Source organism: Thunnus albacares, chromosome 5, assembly GCF_914725855.1.
Source record: "Thunnus albacares chromosome 5, fThuAlb1.1, whole genome shotgun sequence".
In the NCBI taxonomy this organism is placed as follows: Eukaryota; Metazoa; Chordata; class Actinopteri; order Scombriformes; family Scombridae; genus Thunnus; species Thunnus albacares.
Window position 1 is genome coordinate 18,911,085 of NC_058110.1, and position 20,224 is coordinate 18,931,308.

A 20,224-nucleotide genomic window follows, 5' to 3' on the forward strand; every position below is an offset into this window, starting at 1 on the left:
AATTTCAAAGTAAAAAAAAAACACGTGGAAAGTTTATTTTGGAGCAATGAATGTAATCAGATAGGACTAAAATCACAATGGGATTGAAAACATGAAAATAAACCCACAAATGAGCGACGCAAATGTATTTCTTCCAGTCGACCACAAGGTGTCAGGCTTTAGTAGTCATACAGTCGGTGGTCTATCACCATTGTGCACAAGCAAGTTGTGAAGTGTCGAGGCAAAATGCCGAAACCCGGGATCGAACCAGGGACCTTTAGATCTTCAGTCTAACGCTCTCCCAACTGAGCTATTTCGGCGAGATATCGGTCGAAGATATCGGTCTCATTATATAGCTGGTGGCGCGATATCGTGTCTAATGCGAACACAACGCGTTTGAAATCTATGCAAAAATTTCATCTTTATAGTATATATACTGAATATATGAAATTAGCGTCCCCCTGCATATTTTTGTTGTTTAAAGCTATATTAGACCACGTACTTGTGTATAAACGGTGGTTCGTTAGACTTTTTTATTGACTTCATTTCAATCCAGACAAGACGTTTCACTCTTCTCCTCGTTTAGTTTAATTTCAATTTGAATGAAATGAATGGGAAAAATAGCAGCCTGATAAAAGGACTCAAAAATCGAAAATCCCATATTGGAAAACTGTTGAGACTATTGAGACAGAGACGAACGGACCTCTGATGGCCAAGAGTAACATAATATACCTTGTTTGTAGTGAACTGTGTAAAAACATGATCAGTGGTAATGGATCCGTCAGAATGATTCCCCTCAGATTAAACATACAATTTGCTAATTAACAAATAGCCTATCAACTATAAAATGCATTTCCTGCAGAAAGTCTATGGTGAATACTGACAGCTGAAATAAATCGCAAAGCACTGCTGAAAATGCTCCAGACTTGTTCAGCACCCTCATCTGTACAACTTTGCTAAATTTGGTTACCGTGGAATATTACTTAAGAAATATATATATTTCCTAGGTGAGTGAACCTCTCTCTTAGCTAGTCACGACAACTAAATGAACAACCAAATACAATATGCTTTCCAATGGTAATACATATTGCAGCGCATTACACAACTTATTACACAGCGATCAGACAATGAATTACAGTTAACTTTAGATGAAATTTTAACTTCTTCACGTTAATTATCCAATAAGACTGCAAAACTTTAACTAACTTATAGCCTGGATTTGAAAATTACTGTAATGATGGGGAAATCAAAGCAGGAAAAAAAAAACTTACCCTACTGATCCGCGGCACTCCGGGGGAACCTGAACCTGAAATAGAGACCGGTTGTGCTGTCAAATGGTGCTGTTTCAAACTAATGTTAGCAGTTAGCCTTAAGGTTAGCCGTTAGCCTATATGCTACTGGCTACATTCCTATGAGCAGCTAACGTAACGTTAACAGATAGTAAGATGCGGATGAAAAGCAAGTTGTGGGCAACATTGGTTGTAACATCACTAATAACAAACACAGAGTTGTTTATGCATTATTAATTCTAACTAACTTAGCTAGTTAAGTAAGCTAGCCCGGCTAAAAAGCTAGCCGTTGCCGATATAATATTATTAGCAAGCTTAAATGGGAAGTCAAAACCTTTTGAAATGATGTTAAGAGGCATAAAACCACTTTAAATACTGTTTTGCCACAACATTGTTCACCTTACCGTTATAAAAAAATTTCCAGGGCTGGAAGAAAAGCCGCCAACGGTCTCTTTTCCTTGGTCTGTTCTGATACAACTGAACAAAAGGAAAAAGAAAAAAATCGCGCGCTCGTTTCCGAGTTTCTCGAGTCAGTTGTTATCTGGGAGCAGTTAACTAGTATGGTGGTGTTTCACTAACGGCCACAAGGTGGGGCTATTTCTGCCATACAATATGCCGTGCACATTGTCATAGAGAGCAAGTTTTATTTTATTAAAGACAACAGAATTGTAGAAATATCATGTTATAATATTACAGTAGCGCCCCCTATGGTTAGAATTGTATCAAATGTTACACACCTGTGCAGTGGGGCTGTATGTACAACATTCCCAAATTTAGTTGCAATCAAATTTAGCATTGAAGAGTTATGGTCTGTAAAATGCACCAGGCCACACCTTTAAAAGTTTGGTAACCAATTACAGACAAATGGTGAGTGATACCCAAAAATGAACTCATAAGTTTTATTTAGGGTCATCTAAATATGGCATGTACCAAGTTTGGTGAAGATTAGATGAAATATGTGCTAACAGAAGCAAAAAAATGTGTTCCAAAATGGCGGAAATTTTTTTATAGGCAAAATGGGCGTGGCCTATGTCAGTCAAATTGGCATTGTCCAAGATGCAAGTTATGAGCCAAAACGTAAAACACGTGATAAATGACCACATGGTGGCGCTATTGGTATTTTAATGTTTAGTATTTCCACATGGGTCATTGATATCGACTTTCAAACATTCCTCCCCTACATTTCCATATTTTAATATTAAAAATATACATAAAATCACTGGAATATGCTAGGAAGAGGGAAAATTACAGCATAAATGTCCTTAAAGTGCTGAACATTTTGGTGTTTGAATGGTTTCTGTCACTGAAAGTATGTAGAAGTAGTTAGCGATTGAAAACGTACAGAAGAATAAATTAAAATTTGAAGAACAAACTTGATTGGATTGATAGCTACAGCTTATACTACAGTGAATCTTGACAGTAGTTTTGTGAACAACAAACACTAATACCTCAACCAGATACTTAGATCTCGGTTCCAGGTGAGAGAGAGGCACCTGATGCAGTGTTCAGTCCTATTATGAGGTTGTGTAAAAATATAAATAAAATGAACATAGTGTTGAGAAAACAGATTTATTTTGGTCCTTTGTCTGAGGCTCTTCAAAGTCAGAAAACATTCAAAACATGTTTGTCTTATGAACAGAGAACAAATTGCACTTATTGGATATTCGAATTTAAAAGGCAGGCACTTAATTCAACAGGTACAAAATGACACACCATACAGCATTTCCAACTTTAAAAAATTAAACATTTTATTTGCATTATGAAATCGTTTCTGAACACTGCTGTTGAATAGTACAGTGTATTAGTGTTTAAGTGTATGCCCTCCTCAGTTGCATTGTCCCTTGTATCTCCTGTAGTCAGTATCCTAGAGTCCCACAGTCAGTTCTTCCTCCGGCTCCTCAGTTCCTCTTAGACTTGTGTGACTTTGTGTTGTCTGTGTGCATCTGAGCTGCCGACAGCTGTTTCCACGCGTCCACAATGAGCATCAGTGGTATGACAATCCACAGCACATTCATGAACACAAAGTAGAACCAGAAGTAGATCGGGTGTCCCAGCTCACTGTGAGCGTAGCCATCTTTGTGCTCTGTGTAGAAGTAAAGCACTACTCCGTACAGCTGACCTGGAATGAGATTATATAATAAGGCTTAACATATAGAGATAAAGAGAACATATGGAGTTCTTTATGCTTTCTCATCCGCAGGAAACCCCCAAGAACCAGACTCTGGCCCGTGGCTGTGGGGACATCCTTCTCCAGCTGTCACTGCTGTTTGTTGTTGCCAGTCATGTATCTGTTGTTGTTGTTGTTGTTGTTCTGCTTCTCGGCCCCCCCCTTCTGATTCTTTCTCTCTCAATCCAACCAGTCAAAGCAGATGGGCACCCACCTAGAGCTGGATTCTGCTTGAGGTTTATTCCCATTAAAGGGGGAGTTTTTCCTTACCGCTGTCGCCAAGTGCTTGCTCACAGAGGAATTGTTGGGTCTCTGTAAATTAAAGAGTACGGTCTAGACCTGCTCTATGGAAAATGCCCTGAGATGACTTTTGTTGTGATTTGGTGCTATATACATAAAATTGAATTTAATTGAATTGAATATAGACATGATTAACAGTAATTTATTGGATTCTGAGAAGTTGTGGAGATGGACCCACTTTTTATGAAAAACTGTAGGTTTTAATGTAACTACTGTTTTACTGTGAAGTCAAGAGATGCTAGTAGAACTGCTTGGATATTGACAATTTATCTGTCAGACTAAAGACGGTTTAACCCCAGTGTGGCCAGTAACTCATCCATACTAGAATCATTTCCCTTTAGAGTTTAACAGAATCATAAAGTGACCAATTTTGTAGTAATTGCACCTTCTTACCTGATGAAATAATGAGTTGCAGAACAAATCTGTAGGGCTTGTTAGTCAAGAAGGCAAACACAGCCCAAAAGCTGAACGGTCCCCATAACAATGCAGTGACAGTCTCCATACACACAGTGAAGTTATCCGCTCTGCATAGAAAAGAAATATGCATGGTACAATTAGTCACAGCTTTGTTTTTTTGCAACACTTTTGCAACACTTAAACATAATACATAAACATATGTGCAATGATGAACTCACATTACATATCGACTATCTCCTTTGGAATATTCTTTCCCTGTGAGAGAGAAATATGAAATATATTGATAAAACAAGCACTTCCAGCATACAGAATGACAATTTAATAACATTTTTCTAAAAACATGTTGTTCTTGTTTGTACTCACACAATTGTGAGAGGAAGCGCTGGTCCCCTGGAATAATATCATAATACAGCGAGAACCAGCCCTCAATGACGCTATGGATAAAACCACAAACGGCAAACCAGCACACAGCCAGACGCCTCCATGTCCCCAGCCTGCCGGTGGCCCCTTTCCGGCCGGTGATCAGCCAGGTGACGAGTAGAAACACCCCAGACACGGAAAACAGGAACACCAGGATCTCTGACATAGATCGATCATTAGCAACATAGGTGGGAATCAAAAGGTCTCGTGGCCAGTAGGGGTGAAGAACTCCAGTTGCTGAAGCAGTGTCCATCATCTGTTTAAGAAAGGATGGTCAGCACTCTTAACAACACATTCACAACAGGCCTAAGTTACAGTTTAATTAGAACAATTAAAGCTGCAAGCAGCGATGATCGGGCCCTCGCACCCCAGCGCATGTCGAAGTGACGCTCAGTCGAAGGGCTTTTGTCAGTGACTTGTTGTGTAAAGTTTGAGGCAGATCCAACCGTGTACACTCAAGTTATATCAATTTCCTCTGTCATGGCGAAACATCAAAACTCAACGCCACGCCACGGCCAAACCATCATGATCATACACTAGTCTAGATGACACACACTGATTTTGAAGTCCTTACGATGGATACTGTAGGAGGAGTTCTTTAAAATACAAGGTATGCGAAATGGCCAAGAAAAGGCGAAAATGTACCATTTTTTTCAAGATGGCCGACTTCCTGTTCGACTTACAATAAGGCTTCAAGAGGCTTTTTTGTGCGTGTTGACATTATACATGTGCCCTGTGAATTTCATCTTTCTACATTAATCTGGAAGGCGGGGCTGCAATTTTGAAATTTTAAAGGGGGCGCTGTTGAGCCATTTTGCCACGCCCATTCAAAGCGACCACATAGGATTTTAGCTGACATCACTCTAGACATGTGTGTCAAGTTTCATGACTGTAGAGCAATCCCTTCTCCCTGAAAAACAGTATCATATTTCATGGCGAAGGATGTGTCGCCATGGTAACAGAATTCAGTTTTGGGTCATGAGCTGCCAAATGTAGCATCACCAAGGTCTCGTTTATTAGCTGACTTAATTTCAGGTGCATCAGCCAAATTTCCTAGGAGTAATTAGACAAAGTACGACGCATGATACTTCCTGTTGCCAGTAGGTGGCGCTATGACTTTGGCTAAATATGAGACTGAACATGTGTTCAGATCAGGACTCTTAACAAGCATATGAAATTTGGAAAAGATCAGACCACGTGGAGTCAAGTTATAAGGCATTGAAATTTCATGGCGTCACATCGAAATTCGCCGCGTCGCCATGGCAACACCTTTCAACGAAGGGTCACCAACTTCATAATATAAGATCTCCAAGGTCTTGAGGCTATTCTCAGTAAATTTCAGCTGGATTCCATCACCGTGCTGCCCACAGGGTGTCAGAGCGTAAAACATGTAACTTCCTGTTGCCAGGAGGTGGCGCTATGACTCATATCCTGTATTGTCACATGGACCCGTTCAGGGCGGGACTCTTATGAAGCACAAAAGGTTTGGCTCTCTTAGGATCATGTATGCCGGAGTTATAGCCGTTTCATTTTTCATGGCGAAGGATCGAAATTCGCCGCCCAGCCACGCCCCCTAGGAAAGACTAATGAGAATTGTTTTAGCAACTTTTAATCTCCTATGCCTGTAGATGATACGGACCGAATTTGAAAGTCCTGGGGTCAAATCTCTAGGAGGAGTTCGTTAAAGTATGCGGGCTGGAAATGACAAAATCGGTGCAAAATTTCAACTTTGATACAAAATGGCCGACTTCCTGTTGGAGTTAGGCTATGTGTCCTTGAGACTTTTTGGTGCGTCTGGTCATGATACATATGCATACCGAATTTCGTTCTCCTACGACAATCTGTATCGAGGGGCTCAATTTTCTTGACTTTCTAGGTGGCGCTGTCGAGCCATTTTGTCCCGCTTTATTTCGAGACCCATAAAATATCGAAATTTTCGCCAGTCCTGACATCTGTGCAAATTTTCATGAGTTTTCGTGCATGTTTAGGCCCTCAAAAATGCGTTTGTTTCGGAGGAATAATAATAATAATAATTCCTTCAGTTTCAATAGGGCTTCGCACCGGTCGGTGCTCGGGCCCTAATTAGATATACTCAAGACAGTATGAATAAGACAATTTAATGGCTGCCTGTCTGTGCACTCCCTAGACTGTGCTGAAATTCATTAGGTATTTGTCATATATTTAGGTAAGTTAGTTTATTTGAGGATCTCAATAATAGGCAAAAGCTTCTTTTTATGCATAATGCTATAAGTGTGTCTTTTGTCCTTACCAGTGATGTTATCAAAAGGTGAGTCCAGCTGCAAAGAGTTTAACCTTTGTATAGAATAAAGAGTATTAAATAAATGCAAAAATATTAGAGATCAAAGTGTTCGTTGCTGTCTGACTATATGCTATGTTGATCAATGAGATGAACTCAAACGCGGAACTCACTAGAGCACAGGGCGGGTACTTAAGATTGCAATGACCAATCAGACAACTGTATGCATAGAGCCAGCGCCACATGCGATCTGCTGGCTTGTTGATTGGCTCCTCTTCTCGGAACATGATGTCGTCGTTGGCAACCACCAATGAAAATGTGTCTTCTATATCATTACTTTGAATGACCGTCCTCAGCATGCATTCACGGTACCCAATCATAAAACGTTTCACCAGTTGGTGAAGGGTGAATTGGGGCACTTTATGTGAAGATATTGAATTTAAAAATGTATGTTTTTACAAACAACTATTTCTAATAATTAAGTCTTTCATTTTCACGTGGCTCTGAGTGACAAAGGACACATTATCTGAAGATTCAAGAGTTTTTATTGTCACATGCACAGCAACACAGTATATGTGGGGAAATGGTCTCAGACTTTTGGACCCTACTTCTGGTAAAATATATATATATATATATATATATATATATATATATATATATATATATATACTTAGAAATAATGAGTGGTGTATTTAGGTACTCTTCTAATAGATTATTATGTGCAGATCTTAAGTACAGCGGGCCCATGAGATAATGAGATACGACAGACAGCTAAATTATATTAATAAATGTCCAAACAGACTGTTAAATGAATCAGTGAACTGAAATACAAACCTAACTTACTGATGGGAACTATCATACATTTTTTTAGAGTTGACTGTTTAGAACGTGTTCATTAACATTTACACAAAGTACATTTTCGATGAAATAATACCTACTGTCAGAAAAAAAAGTGTCCTCCCAAGCCGTGTCAGGGATTTTATTCCCTGCCGTGACCCGGATTCGAACCGGGGTTGCTGCGGCCACAACGCAGAGTACTAACCACTATACGATCACGGCGAGCTACTGGGAGTCATGCTGCAAATACTGGCGGGAGGCTTTATAAACCAGTCTGGAGTATGAACTCATCTTTCACACTGGTAGAAGTATGTCTGCGAAAAGCAGTCGACCGTCAACTAGGTCCATATCCAACAAAAATACGTTTGGATGATAGTAGACGAACGGTTATCATCCGCCGTTGTCACATTGACTGCAGTGACGTTAATGGTAATTTTTAAAATGGAGGGCATCTTCGTCGTTTTCTAAACCTTGTCTTTGGTCAAATAACTGGCGAATATTAGGCAGGTTTCTGACTACACGTAACTTTGATGTATTTGTAACATTAACCCTTACGTTAGCTAACGTCCAGTTGCACGAAAAGTTTAACGATTTAAAAATTTAAATAATTTAAATTAAAATATTGACTATTTTGGAATGACATCCATGTCTGGTTATCTTTGAAAATTGGTTGTGTCTCAGTATTTATTATTTTAAATGAGAGAAAAGGGCTGCCCTTGATGATGATAATAATTTGACGGGTTATGAGTTCATAAAAAAGTTGGCAATATCGTGCTACTGTACAGTAATTGAAGTAGAGTTAGCTGGTCCACCTTAAAGGTCGGTCCACCTTAAAGGTCAGTCCACCTTAAGTGAGCCTGATCAGGTTCCATTCGTTCCAGTGAACAGCTAATTTATGCTCCTCTATATATAAACCAGGCAAACCCCTAGACTGCAGACCCTGACCCTCATCCCGGTGGTGGGTTAATCTGAGGTATTTATTTGAGCTGCTTTTGTTTCTTTTATTTGTATTCATTGTGATCTTGTAGTTCAAGTCAGTGGTTCTCAAACTTTTTCACATCAAGGACCCCTAAACTGACAGAAATTAGACGATGAACATCCATTTGATAAGATTTGTCCCAGAGAATTTTGCTTAGATGCTTGCTAGATGTTTTATTACAGAATATGTATGAAACCCGTAACCAAAAATAGTCACACATTCTGTCATTGTGATACTTATGGATGGCATTATAGTGAAAATAAATTATTCCCCCTTTTGCTGTGGACCACCTGAAACCCCCTCAAGGACCCCTGGGGGTCCCCAGACCCCACTTTGAGAACCACTGGTTTCGAGGGTTGACTGATTGTTTTAATGATAGAGGCCAGCGTACTCCCTGGATTGTTTGCAACTGATGATAAAAAACTGAATGAGAGCTGATTTAACCCATATCATGACTGTTAAGGTAAAACTTAAAAAACCCGCCTTTAATACAGATTTAGTGGTTTTGGTCATTGTGTAATTGTTTTTTCTTTCTTTTGTTCTTTTCTTGCAGTGCTGACTGCTGTTTTGCCAGGGTTTTATCTTTGTCTTTTATTTCTGTGTTCAGTTTTTAAGATGATTTTTCTTAATATTAGGAGACGTGTGTATATTTCCCATCTGCTCGCCCTAATGCTACTTTCTGTGTTCTAGGCCAGAACTTGATCCAGGAAGGTGGTTGTGAACCTGTTCAAGCCAGGGCGTGGTACACAAAGCAACCAGTCCTTCTATTGCAGGGCTGAGTGTTGTTTCCTGTGTTTGCACCTTGCACTTTATTTGCACCTTTACTTTTGTGTGTGTGTGTGTGTGTGTGTGTGTGTGTGTGTGTGTGTGTGTGTGTGTGTAATTTCACCAAACTTCTGCATTTGTTTAGAGTGTCTCTTCCTCTAAATTTTCCCTGGCTTGGTAGACAGTGACTCCCCCCCTGACTAATACTTCTTACTTTAGACACTGGCCCTTTTTGTATTTTTGGCTGTGGCTGCTCCTGACATTGTTTTACATGGCTTTTATTGTCCTCAACATAATTGTCCCCATACCTTGTTTTTAGTAATGTTAGTGTTTAGGTTGGTACATTTAATATACATAAGCTATTTGTTCTTAACCTCAGAAACCTTGTGTCTACTATCTTCTTCATGTTGTATGGGTTAAGATAACTGTCATTCCCTGGTCACATATTCACTGTTTTTTCCCCCCCACCAATATGTACATCATGGGTTTAACATTAAATAACGACAGCCTTCGCACTAGTTAAATTTTCATTGAAGCTGCCGTCATGTTTCACCCATCATAGCGTTAACTGAAGTATAAAACCTAAGGAGGAGTGACGGTTCTGAGTGAAATATACAGCTACATATCAGCATCAGTAAAGATTATACGTATGAACCCTTTAAAAATACAACTACGTAAGCAGTGTTCAACAGTCCCATATGGTCTAGCGGTTAGGATTCCTGGTTTTCACCCAGGCGGCCCGGGTTCGACTCCCGGTATGGGAACTACCTTTTTTTGTTGTTTATGCATTGTACTTACTTTTTTGTTGTTTATTCATTGTACATTTTAAATTATGCACCTCTTATAATAATGTGTGTAATATCTTTACAAGATATAGCTCCAAAGAAATAGCGAGGACACAAAGAATTCAGGATGAACTGTTCGTCGGGTTTATTTACAAATGCACAGCTGGCTTTGTTACGTTTGACTCAGAAATCACTTAAAATGATCTAAAGTGATATCTTAACATTTGGAAATACTGATACATAATGATATTATTGTATTCGTTGCTTAACAGTAAAAAAAAAAAGGATATGTGACAATCACGTGACGTTATATGTCACATGATGCTATACGGAAGTAGCAAACGTCTTATGTAGTCAGTCTCTGCAGTCTATTTTAACGACTGTAAAGTCTATATAAGAAAGTACATTAAGCAGTTCAACAAGCAGACATGGGTGTGACGGAATTGGAGGAACCTTCTCTGTTACTGGACGAAAAGCTGCTCCGTTTCATGGACCAGCTGGAGTTACTGGAGGAGAAACGAGCCTCTCTCAACTCTCTCATAGAGCAGGTACCACTGCAAACATTACAACGCAAGAACTTTTACCTGTAATTTCCTCTTTGCAAGCTTGCCATCCTCAGACTTCCATGTCTCATTACATGTGTGTTTATGAATGTATGCAAATCCTTTTGAAACAGAATTGAAACAGGCTGCTGGAGGACAGATGGGAATCTGGGCTATAAGGAAAGATGGATTTAGAGAAATCTAATCAACTTTTGGCGAATAAAATGTCATAGATATGTTAAAAATATACTCAGTATTTATTTTTAAAAAAGAATCAAAAGGGGCCATAATCCCAGATCTTTAATTGCTCACAAAAGTCACCAGTTTCAGCCTCTCAAATGAAAGAATATGCTGTTTTTTGTAGTCATGAATGGTAATATACTGAATATCTGCGAGGTTTGTACTGTTTGTCAAACCGTCAGTCAAAACAAGCAAATTGAATTTGTCAACATGGGCTCTGGGAAATAAGAGATAGTCGAGTTTTCACTATTTTCTTTTCTTACAGACTGCACGATTTACCAATTAATTGCGAAAATAATCTTCATATGAATAGTGAAAATAATGTAAAGTATACTCTATAAGCAGGAAGAATTCTTCCTATAACAACAAGCATTTACCTTGCTTAAGTTATTTTTCAAATGTCTGCCCTCAAATGTATATACATGCATTCTTAAATATTTAACATAATGTATGTTTACTTTATAATTTCTGATGTGCCGATGAAGGCAAATCTATTTTCCACAGTCAAGTTTGATTAATTTTCTGCACCAGAAATAAGTCTCTATCTTTTTTTAACCCAGACCTGAATTTATATGTTCAATCATAATGTGTCTACTCCCTCAGCAGGATACCATTTTACTGATGTCACAGTATTATTCTGACTCTATCATACTACAGTTCTTAAATTTAGAAGCCTTGTATTTTATCCTGTATCCACTTCACCCACTTTAGCACCGATTTTTTAATATAAAGTCATGTTCCCCACAGGGATGGTTTTCCATGTCCAAGGCACGATATTCCATGGGAAACAAACAGGTCTCAGCTCTTCAGTATGCAAGTGAGATTGAGCCGCTCGTCTGTGTCCATGCAAGGTGAGGAATACGAAATGTTTCATGATAATAAATTCTCCCAGGTTGATTGTTTTCCACAGCAATTTCATGACTTTTAGTTTTAAATATTTTGTGACTTATATTTATGTGTTACAGATCACTGGACAATGGGAAGATGGAGTTCTGCACAGAAAGAGTGTCACAAAAGTGTAGTAATGAGTCTGGAAAAGATGGCATGAGGTCAATAGAGGATATTGGCCCTCAAGAAGAAGGTGAGTCTTCCATGGTCCATGTGGTGTTAAAAATTTATGTTGTTTACATCCACCTTGAACTAATTACACTTTTTATTCATCATTTTATTTCATTTCACAGGTGTCAGGAGAAGAATAAAATCAAAAAAAGATATCACAGAAAAAGAGGCCAGTGAAGAAGCATGTAGTGAGAAAGCTCCTGAAGTTCCTCCTGTAAGAAAAAGTGACCAGAATCCTCAGCAAGACCCACTGAAATGGTTTGGGATTTTGGTGCCACAATCCCTAAAACAAGCACAGTCGTCATTCAAGCAAGGTATGATGTTACATTTCCGAATGGGTCTATACTTTGTTTTGGTTTTCATTTAAAGCAGTCAAATCTTCACCAATATTGCAACACATGCAGCCTTTAAAAAACAAAAATACTGCAAAGATATAAAACAGGGGCGGATTCACCAATTTGACAACACAAGTGCAGCATAACAAAACACACTGCAAACACAAACAACACAGCCAAATACAGAAAACAAATAGAGATAATACAACCAAATACCGCAAACGCTCTAAAGTTGACTGCCCATCCGTGGTGTTGGAAAATGGGCTAACAGTTAAGTTTATTTTCATTTCAACATTCTGATTGCATGATTCAGATATTATTCCAGATATTTTCTATACACCAAGTGTTAGCTTTCCTTCAAATAGACTGAGTACACACGATTAATGAGTTCATGTTGGATACAGGCTAACATGGCCCATATCAGGCTAATTCATTGAGTAAATTGAGCATCAGAGCGTGTTCATAAGTTTTTTGTTTGCCTTACAAACTTAAATTGTAATTCAGTTCACTTTTGCTTTGTGCAACTTGCAGAACTTCTATATTGGCTTGTGTTTTCTGTCTTTGGCACATTTGTTATGCTACATATGTGTTTGTCTGATTGGTGAAAATGTTTTCTTCATTTGATTGTGTTTTGTCTAATTGCATGTGTTTTCTTTAGTTGTAGTCTGTTTAACACTCAGGGCTACTGTAGATTCTTGTATAATTGATTTAAGGTGTGAGAGAGCCCATATTTTGTCCTGCTGCCTTTATCAGTTACCACAGATAGTAATTTATTGTAGAGACATACTACATAAAAGTATAAGATTAGATGAAAAACACTTGATTTGAGAGCATAAGTGTACAACATGGACAACCTACATATAACATGGCACTTTCTATTCTGCATATAAGAAGAACAGTGAAATTTTATTGGTGACAATAGTATTTGCGATAAATGCGTTAGATGAAACCTCTAACACAGTTCTTAGTGTACTACTGTTAATCTTTCCCCTCATCCTTCATCTTCCCTCCTGTTTTCTGACACGTTACAGTAATAGAGCTGTCTGCTGAGATTGCAACCCTTCAGACTGCAGTTTTGAACACCAGACAGGACCTGATGCACAGCATGAAAGACAAACACACTCTACAGGAGAAAACCTCAGCAGCTCAGTTGGACAAGGACTAAATAACTATTGAATGGAGGCTGGATGTGATCTGATCTGCAGCCACAGAGAGTGACAGACTGGAGTCAGTAGTTGCCTGATAGCCGGCAAAATTGTCAACTCGACTTGGTGGAGTGGGCGGATTCAAAGGTCTGGACCAAGTCAGTAGGTTATGCTTCAGGTCCCATCAAACTCCAACTGGTAGATTTTGAAGTGAAGATTGCTGATGTAGCAGTTCGTACTTGACAATTCATTTGTAATAAATTATATGTGAACTTGTGCTGTTTTGACTGAATAATAAATGTGTAGTAGATTGATGTGTTTGTGAATGGATTTACTCAGGCTCAATAAAATCTGTGTTGTACTCTGTAATTGATTAATTCATAAATATGAACAGAAAGTGTTTGAACCAATTCAATAAATGGTGCTTGTTGTAATATTTTAACATTACAGTACAGTATGTTTCATTTTATATAGATATAGCAACCACTCAAACGTAAGTAGCCTATTTTTATTCTCTTGTCAATACAGACATCTGGTCTTAATAATAAACCCTCTTGGAAATGCTATCAGAGAAAAAACTGCCTCCTCTTATTATAAGGACACGAGCATAATTGAGTGCCACCACCCTCTTATCCAAGCAGCCTGACTGGGGACAGCCGAACATTACCGGGAACTGTCGAAATTGAGAACGAAACTCCCGTTTATTGTGTGTACTTCCTGGTCCAATTATAATACTGTCTATATGCCTCCATGAAACACAGCGCTCTGCCCCCTTCACTTGCGTCCGAGCGGCGGATGGCAGCGTAGAAACAACGGATGTAGCCTTGATTATATTATTGATGTTCCCAGACATCCGCAGCAGCCCGTGTATCCTGATTGTGGCCGATTTGTGCAAGCGACGCAACTCCTGCTTAGAATTCAATTTTTTTCTTTTGTCTGCGCATCTGGCATCAACATTTTTTTTATTTATTTTTTTTCATGTGTGGTCAGGGATTGGGACGTAAACACGCTGGCCTGCGCTCATGAGAAGAGGCGAGGTGAGATTGATACCTCAGACTCAAGATTGTCCTTGATCGCAAGTTGATTTTTTACTTCGGAGCAGGCGAACTGTTGGCTCCAATGGCGTCAGTTTCGAAGGTGTCTATTCTGGATTACTTTAATATTGTGTTTGAGGGTGAAAATGGCAAAATCGAGTCCAACTGCAAGGCTTGTGGCACGAGAATCCAGGCGAAGCGGAGTGTCACGTCCAACTTCGTAACGCATCTCAAGGTAATGCTTTCAAAATGAATTGGATGATATCCTTGTTGACATGACGGGAGTAAAATATCTACACGTATTCTTGGTGTTGTCATATTTCTGCCACCATCAGCTGAAACTGCTGGTCCCACAGCATCTTTTTTCATGTAGGCTAGAATACACAGTGTCAGCTGATTGTAAAGACAGTCTGTTGCTTCTCCACAAGGGGGGATTTGCTCATACTTATCTATATCTCCTCCCACAGATATTAAGACAAGGCAGTATGGTGCAGACATGTATACAAATTAACAGTGAATCAAGTGTTTTATGTGTCAATAAATAACATTGTTGTGTCCGTCTCTCTTTTTCTCCAATCCAGCGTAAGCACCAGGCTATGTATGATGACTTTGTGAAAAGGAAAGACATGAAGAGAGAGGGTTACTCCTCTGGTTCCTTGCACAGTTTCACCGCCACCAATGGAGGGAATACCCGCTATACTCTCCCCATCAGTACAGGAGCAGGAGGAGGAGGAGGTGGAGGAGGAGGAGGAGGAGGAGGTGTTGGAGGAATGGGAACTCTGGAGGGAGGAGTAGGAGGAGGTTCTGGAGGAGGAGGGGTGACCAAGTTTGACAGACATGACCCACGTCAGGTGTGCGTTATAGTCCATCATCGCTTGAGATGCAAATAACTGACCTACTTTTGTATGAAATCCTACAGCATTAAATTATGTGTTGTGGTATTGCACTGAAATCATCCGCCATAATAAAGGTTATTTATGTAGGGCTTTTTATGTCACCATAGGTTCTGATCTCTGAGGCGATAGCTAAGATGATTGTGCAAGATCTGCAGCCAGTTTCCATAGTGGAAAATCACGGCTTCAGAGAGCTGCTTCAGCTCCTGGAGCCGCGTTACACTCCAGAGCCCCAGCACTACATCCAGAGCCAGCTCCTACCAGCCTATGCCTACCAGGCCCAGCTGGCAACCCGTCAGGCCCTGGCCTCAGCGCACGCTCTCAGTCTCAGCTTGGATCTCCGGAGGGGCTTATCTGGAGCCACTTCAGGGTAAGAAGAGGTGAAATCAACCAAAAACAGAACAGTGACAACGAGGTTGTTCTCCCTCGCTGATTAGTCCACTTCTCTCTCTTTCTGCAGGTACCTCGGCGTCACCTGCCACTTTCTAACGTCTGACTGGCAGATGCGTTCGGCTCTCCTGGCATGCCTTCCCCTGAGTGGGGGCAGTTCTGGGAGTCGTGTTCTTTCAGATTTTGATGAAGTATGTCACTCTCACGGCGTGTCAGGAAGAGCATTTCGTGTTGTTGCAGACCCTTTCCTGGTCACAACCACAGTAAAGCCATGTTGTCTTCCCGGTTTCCTGGTTTCACCACCTCTTGCTGACGAGCAAGATGATGACGACGAAGAAGAGGTGGAAAATGGTAACGATGCGGAGGAGGGCATTAGGAATGGCCACGGTGACAGAGGAGAGGAAGGAGCATGGGAGGACTCGTGGGAGCAGGGTCTGGGTGTTTGTCGTGTGGACTGTTTCTCTCGCTCTCTTGAACAGTGTGTCAGGGAGGGGTTGCGCTCCCGTTCACAACTCTCCTCTGCACTGACCAAGGCTGCCTGTTTCTACAACTACATTACCTCTGCTGTCCCACCAGAGAAACTCAGCCAGGTGTTTGATGTTCCAGGGCTGATGATGGGGGGACCAGGTAATACCCCTCCTGCAGTAAGAGACTGGGCTGCTCAGCTTAAGGTATGTAAAATAACTGTACTAAGACATATTTACTATACAGTATGTGTCCACAATATTCATTGCATAGACTGATTATGTAGCTGTTTCAACTGAGAAATGGTTGATGTTTTGCAAGAACAGAAGTAAGAGAGTGTTTCCATGGTTTGACAAGTGAGTCACTGTTTTAGAAATGTTAAACTTTTGTTGTTTGTGTTGATGCAGGTGCTTCGACGGCTGCTGGACTCAGTGGAGTTCCTGGAGGAGATGAGTGGTCCAGGGGAACTGGCACTGGGTGGTTCAGAGAGAGCCCTGCTGAGGGAGCTCACTGACACTTTGGAGCCCTTCACTGAGGCCTGGGACATGGTGCATGGAGACCGACAAGCAGACATACACACAGACAGACATGTGTCCATCAGCCTGGCTCTGCCATGTGTTCTGGGCCTTCGTAAACATCTCTCTGAGACATCCACCCCCCACTGCCCCTCTCTCCTGGTGGGACTCAGCCAGGCTGTAGAGCGTCGGCTGGCCCCGATCCTGGAGGACCCCCTCTACATCACTGCTACCACCCTGGACCCCCAGTTCAAGCTCACTTGGAGCAGCAACCCTGACTGGCACAGACAAGTTCTTATAGAGGAGTTATCCAAACATTCCACAGCCTCCAGCCCCACAGACCCCAACACAGACCTACATCCTCACTCCCAGACTCCCCCAGCGCCAGCTCCATCTCCGGTCTCCTCACTCTCTCGGCCCTGCAAGCTGTTCTCTTTCATCAAGCAGAGACCAATGACACAGGCCAAGAGCTTAGAGCAGGAATTGGCCATCTACCTGCGAGAGGAACCCACAGACGAGGAGGCCTTGCATTACTGGCGGCGTAAAGCAATAGACTTTCCTCTACTTGCCCAGGTGGCCAAAAGGGCGTTGACCATACCTGCTTGTGGCACTGTGGTGGAGAGCATTTTCACTAGTGCTGGCCGCTATCTCCGGCCAGAGAATGGCCGTGTCTTACCAAAGAACCTGGAGACTCTCATCTACCTCAAAGCCAACTACAGATTATTATGGACTTAGAGCTAGGAGTGAAACATTTCTTTGACCTTAGTAGCAAAATGGAGACTCTAAACCTGCAGTAAAGTTACTTCTTGGATACTAATGTCTATTTCCTCTCTAAAGAAACTGAGCTAGCAACATAACATAGTCCTCATAATGCACATCTGTTGATATGAGATGGAATTACCCAGAGTTCAGAGCCGAGGCCCCATTCTTGAGAAGGGTTTTCTAGACTTCACTAGGTGTGGATTGCTATCTGTTTACCATGTAGCCTGCATACGGACTATCAAAACACATGTTCTGGACCAAGGAGACTAGAAGCAGATCAATACTAAAGCCTTTACTTAGACTTTATTTTGCCAAATCAGCATCATCAGACAAACACAAGACCACAAAGCCCCCACTCTCTATCCTCCCAACCCCAAAGACAGCCTGTGTCTGTACTCTACCAGCCAACAATTAACCCACTGACAAATGAAGCGGCCAATCATCGCATACTATAGCATATGGTTTATTTTCACTGATATATAATGACCCTACAGGTTGTGATTGATTCGTTTGACATAGTTTTTTAAATGATTGAGAAATGGAAGGCATCGGCTGCTAAACAATATGACAGTGCATCATCCACTTCTTCTTTTCTCTCTCTGTATTTATGCCTCATCACTGAGACATCATAATAAATGAGTTTCACTTCCTACTGCAGAGGTGTGTGCAGTTTGCAGGCATGAGTGCACTCATGCATGTGTGTACGTTACATACCTTTTTTGCTATTGGAAAAAAGATAAAATCTGCTTCAGATCTCTCTCTTTTTTTTTTAATTCATTTATATTTTCCGCTGTCAGTCCTCTATAACTCCACATGTGCTCTGTCAGAGTGGAGGTCAATTCCATTTCATTTTTTATTATCAGCACTTTTATCTTTTTTCAATTTCATGTCCGTTTCTGCCTCTGAACTTTGAGGAATTGAAATGGGTTTGACCCTACTTCTGCCCCAGAAAACTAGCAGAGGATGTGTGCATGTGGCACAACAGAAGATTCTGCTTTGTCTGACCTCCCTGAAATATTTTAGAACCACTTTACAGGGCATCGCTTTGAAGGAGAAACTGTGAATGTTGCAGTGTGTGTTTGCCTTTATTCAGGGACTCTGTAACTGTGAGTCTGGGCTGGTGGGGAGGCAGGGTAATTGCAAGTAATTCCATTACAGTTAAATTTGAGTCAGCAGGCAGGCAGCAGTCACATCCTACATGGTTCTTTATCTCACAGCCAACTAGACTCACAAAACCTTGTTGCTGAAGGACTTAGATAACAGAAAAATATATGCAGCTACTGTACTTCTTGTTCTCCAAAGTTACAAACTGCCTGAATGCACTGATAAATGTTTTGTGATTAATAATGAACTAGAATAATGAGTAGAAAACAACATCAATCAATTTGGAGATGACTGGATAGATCTGATTACAAGGACTGTCACAAGGATTACATCTCCTTTTCACCATCTGCAGCACAGCTTCCATCCAAGTGTAACTGTTTTTGTTGTTGTTGAAAATCGCTTCAGAAGAAGTGCCTCAATCTGCGTGAGATACAATGAGATTTCCCTCATAGATCATAATTATCAAAGACTGCTGTGATCTCAATGATTATCACCCCAGGATGTCTCTATGGATTTAGATGTGTTGCCAGATATCCGTGTGGATGTGTCAGTGTGTTTATCTTTGAAAAGTGTGTTTGCCGCTCATCCCACGGGTGTGTTGTCGTTTGTGAGTATGTGGAGCAGCTTGAAGCGTCTCTGTCTCTCCCTCCCTCCCCCCCCCCACCCCCCGGCTGTGACAGTTCATCCATTTGAGTTAGACAAGCAGGCTGGGCTGCGGTGGTAATTGCCTCTGAAATGAATTACTTGGCAGAGAGTGAGACTGAAGGAGGGGAGGAAATTGTAATTGAACTGCCCCCTCCTTCCCGCCCTCTCCCTTATGCCTCAAGTTATTACATCTGCAGTGCAGAAAGCCATTTTCCATCCACACATAGACACACGCACACATAAAAATACACACACTGTTACAAAACCAATTTTGCCCTCCCCCACACAATGGCCTCAACAGAGGACCATATTGATGCAGGGTGATTTCATAGATTGATTGTTCACGGGCACATGCACACTGGGCCACACTACACTCTTGCACTCTTATTCATTGCGCAGAGACAAACACTCCAACACACTATGTGTTTGTATTTGTTTGTTCTGCACGGCTCCCAGTCTTGCTCTATTTGGGGAGCCCTTTAGCTGGCCTTGGTGCATTGCTAAGCACCAAAGGGCTGCAGGACATCAGATTTGGCACAAAGAAAAGCGGTGTTCAGTATCAAGAGAACCCTGGTCACCCCATACACACACTCACATACACACTCTCACACACACACAGCTAAGCATCGTTATTAATAACCTGCCTGTTGCTGACCTTCTGACAGTTAGAAAGTCTGGTGGATTAAAGAGCTACTGCTTGTTGTGTTGCATATTTATACACAAAATAGTAGTAGTTTCCTTTCTTTATTTGGCAACTGTATAAAGTGTGGAAGAAATGTATGTCCTTCGTCAGGCAACACATGGGCACTTACTCTTTTGTCATCCTTTGGCCTTTCAACAGCCAGGGCATGGAAAGAGGAGGGGGGGGTGAGTTAACTGAGCCACCTACCCCCTGCCCCA

General features: G+C 41.0%; 3 protein-coding genes and 3 non-coding genes across 6 annotated transcripts; 3 read left to right on the forward strand and 3 right to left on the reverse strand.

The window, feature by feature from the left end:
• Positions 1-226: 226 nt before the first annotated feature.
• Positions 227-299, reverse strand: trnaf-gaa. Its single transcript has one exon. It is a non-coding gene; the product is annotated as a tRNA-Phe (tRNA).
• A 2,524-nt stretch (positions 300-2,823) lies between these two features.
• LOC122982403 (EBP cholestenol delta-isomerase) lies at positions 2,824-7,007 on the reverse strand. The gene is made up of 5 exons (XM_044351672.1): positions 6,842-7,007; positions 4,516-4,828; positions 4,371-4,407; positions 4,129-4,259; positions 2,824-3,387 (listed from the first exon to the last, which is right to left on the reverse strand). Exons 2-5 carry the CDS (start codon positions 4,826-4,828, stop codon positions 3,167-3,169), a joined length of 702 nt encoding a protein of 233 aa, XP_044207607.1. The 5' UTR covers positions 6,842-7,007; the 3' UTR covers positions 2,824-3,166.
• An 809-nt stretch (positions 7,008-7,816) lies between these two features.
• Positions 7,817-7,888, reverse strand: trnah-gug. Its single transcript has one exon. It is a non-coding gene; the product is annotated as a tRNA-His (tRNA).
• A 2,214-nt stretch (positions 7,889-10,102) lies between these two features.
• trnae-uuc lies at positions 10,103-10,174 on the forward strand. The gene has a single exon. It is a non-coding gene; the product is annotated as a tRNA-Glu (tRNA).
• Positions 10,175-10,507: 333 nt separating this feature from the next.
• ccdc115 (coiled-coil domain containing 115) lies at positions 10,508-13,958 on the forward strand. Its single transcript, XM_044351674.1, has 5 exons — positions 10,508-10,743; positions 11,725-11,828; positions 11,943-12,058; positions 12,159-12,350; positions 13,403-13,958. Exons 1-5 carry the CDS (start codon positions 10,624-10,626, stop codon positions 13,534-13,536), a joined length of 666 nt encoding a protein of 221 aa, XP_044207609.1. The 5' UTR covers positions 10,508-10,623; the 3' UTR covers positions 13,537-13,958.
• Positions 13,959-14,181: 223 nt separating this feature from the next.
• Positions 14,182-19,290, forward strand: si:dkey-109j17.5 (zinc finger BED domain-containing protein 4). The gene is made up of 5 exons (XM_044351631.1): positions 14,182-14,785; positions 15,132-15,401; positions 15,554-15,813; positions 15,904-16,504; positions 16,706-19,290. Exons 1-5 carry the CDS (start codon positions 14,636-14,638, stop codon positions 17,546-17,548), a joined length of 2,124 nt encoding a protein of 707 aa, XP_044207566.1. The 5' UTR covers positions 14,182-14,635; the 3' UTR covers positions 17,549-19,290.
• Positions 19,291-20,224: the final 934 nt, after the last annotated feature.

Bases quoted from the DNA above. Each gene is read 5' to 3' on its own strand.
- LOC122982403 (XM_044351672.1), bottom strand. From the start codon at position 4,828: ATGATGGACACTGCTTCAGCAACTGGAGTTCTTCACCCCTACTGGCCA. The intron at 4,408-4,515 runs GTGAGTACAAAC...TCTCTCTCACAG, and splicing joins GCGCTTCCTCTCACAATTGT to GGAAAGAATATTCCAAAGGA. The intron at 4,260-4,370 runs GTGAGTTCATCA...TTTTCTATGCAG, and splicing joins GGAGATAGTCGATATGTAAT to AGCGGATAACTTCACTGTGT.
- ccdc115 (XM_044351674.1), top strand. From the start codon at position 10,624: ATGGGTGTGACGGAATTGGAGGAACCTTCTCTGTTACTGGACGAAAAG. The intron at 11,829-11,942 runs GTGAGGAATACG...TATGTGTTACAG, and splicing joins CTCGTCTGTGTCCATGCAAG to ATCACTGGACAATGGGAAGA. The intron at 12,059-12,158 runs GTGAGTCTTCCA...TTCATTTCACAG, and splicing joins TATTGGCCCTCAAGAAGAAG to GTGTCAGGAGAAGAATAAAA.
- si:dkey-109j17.5 (XM_044351631.1), top strand. From the start codon at position 14,636: ATGGCGTCAGTTTCGAAGGTGTCTATTCTGGATTACTTTAATATTGTG. The intron at 14,786-15,131 runs GTAATGCTTTCA...TCTCCAATCCAG, and splicing joins ACTTCGTAACGCATCTCAAG to CGTAAGCACCAGGCTATGTA. The intron at 15,402-15,553 runs GTGTGCGTTATA...ATGTCACCATAG, and splicing joins ACAGACATGACCCACGTCAG to GTTCTGATCTCTGAGGCGAT.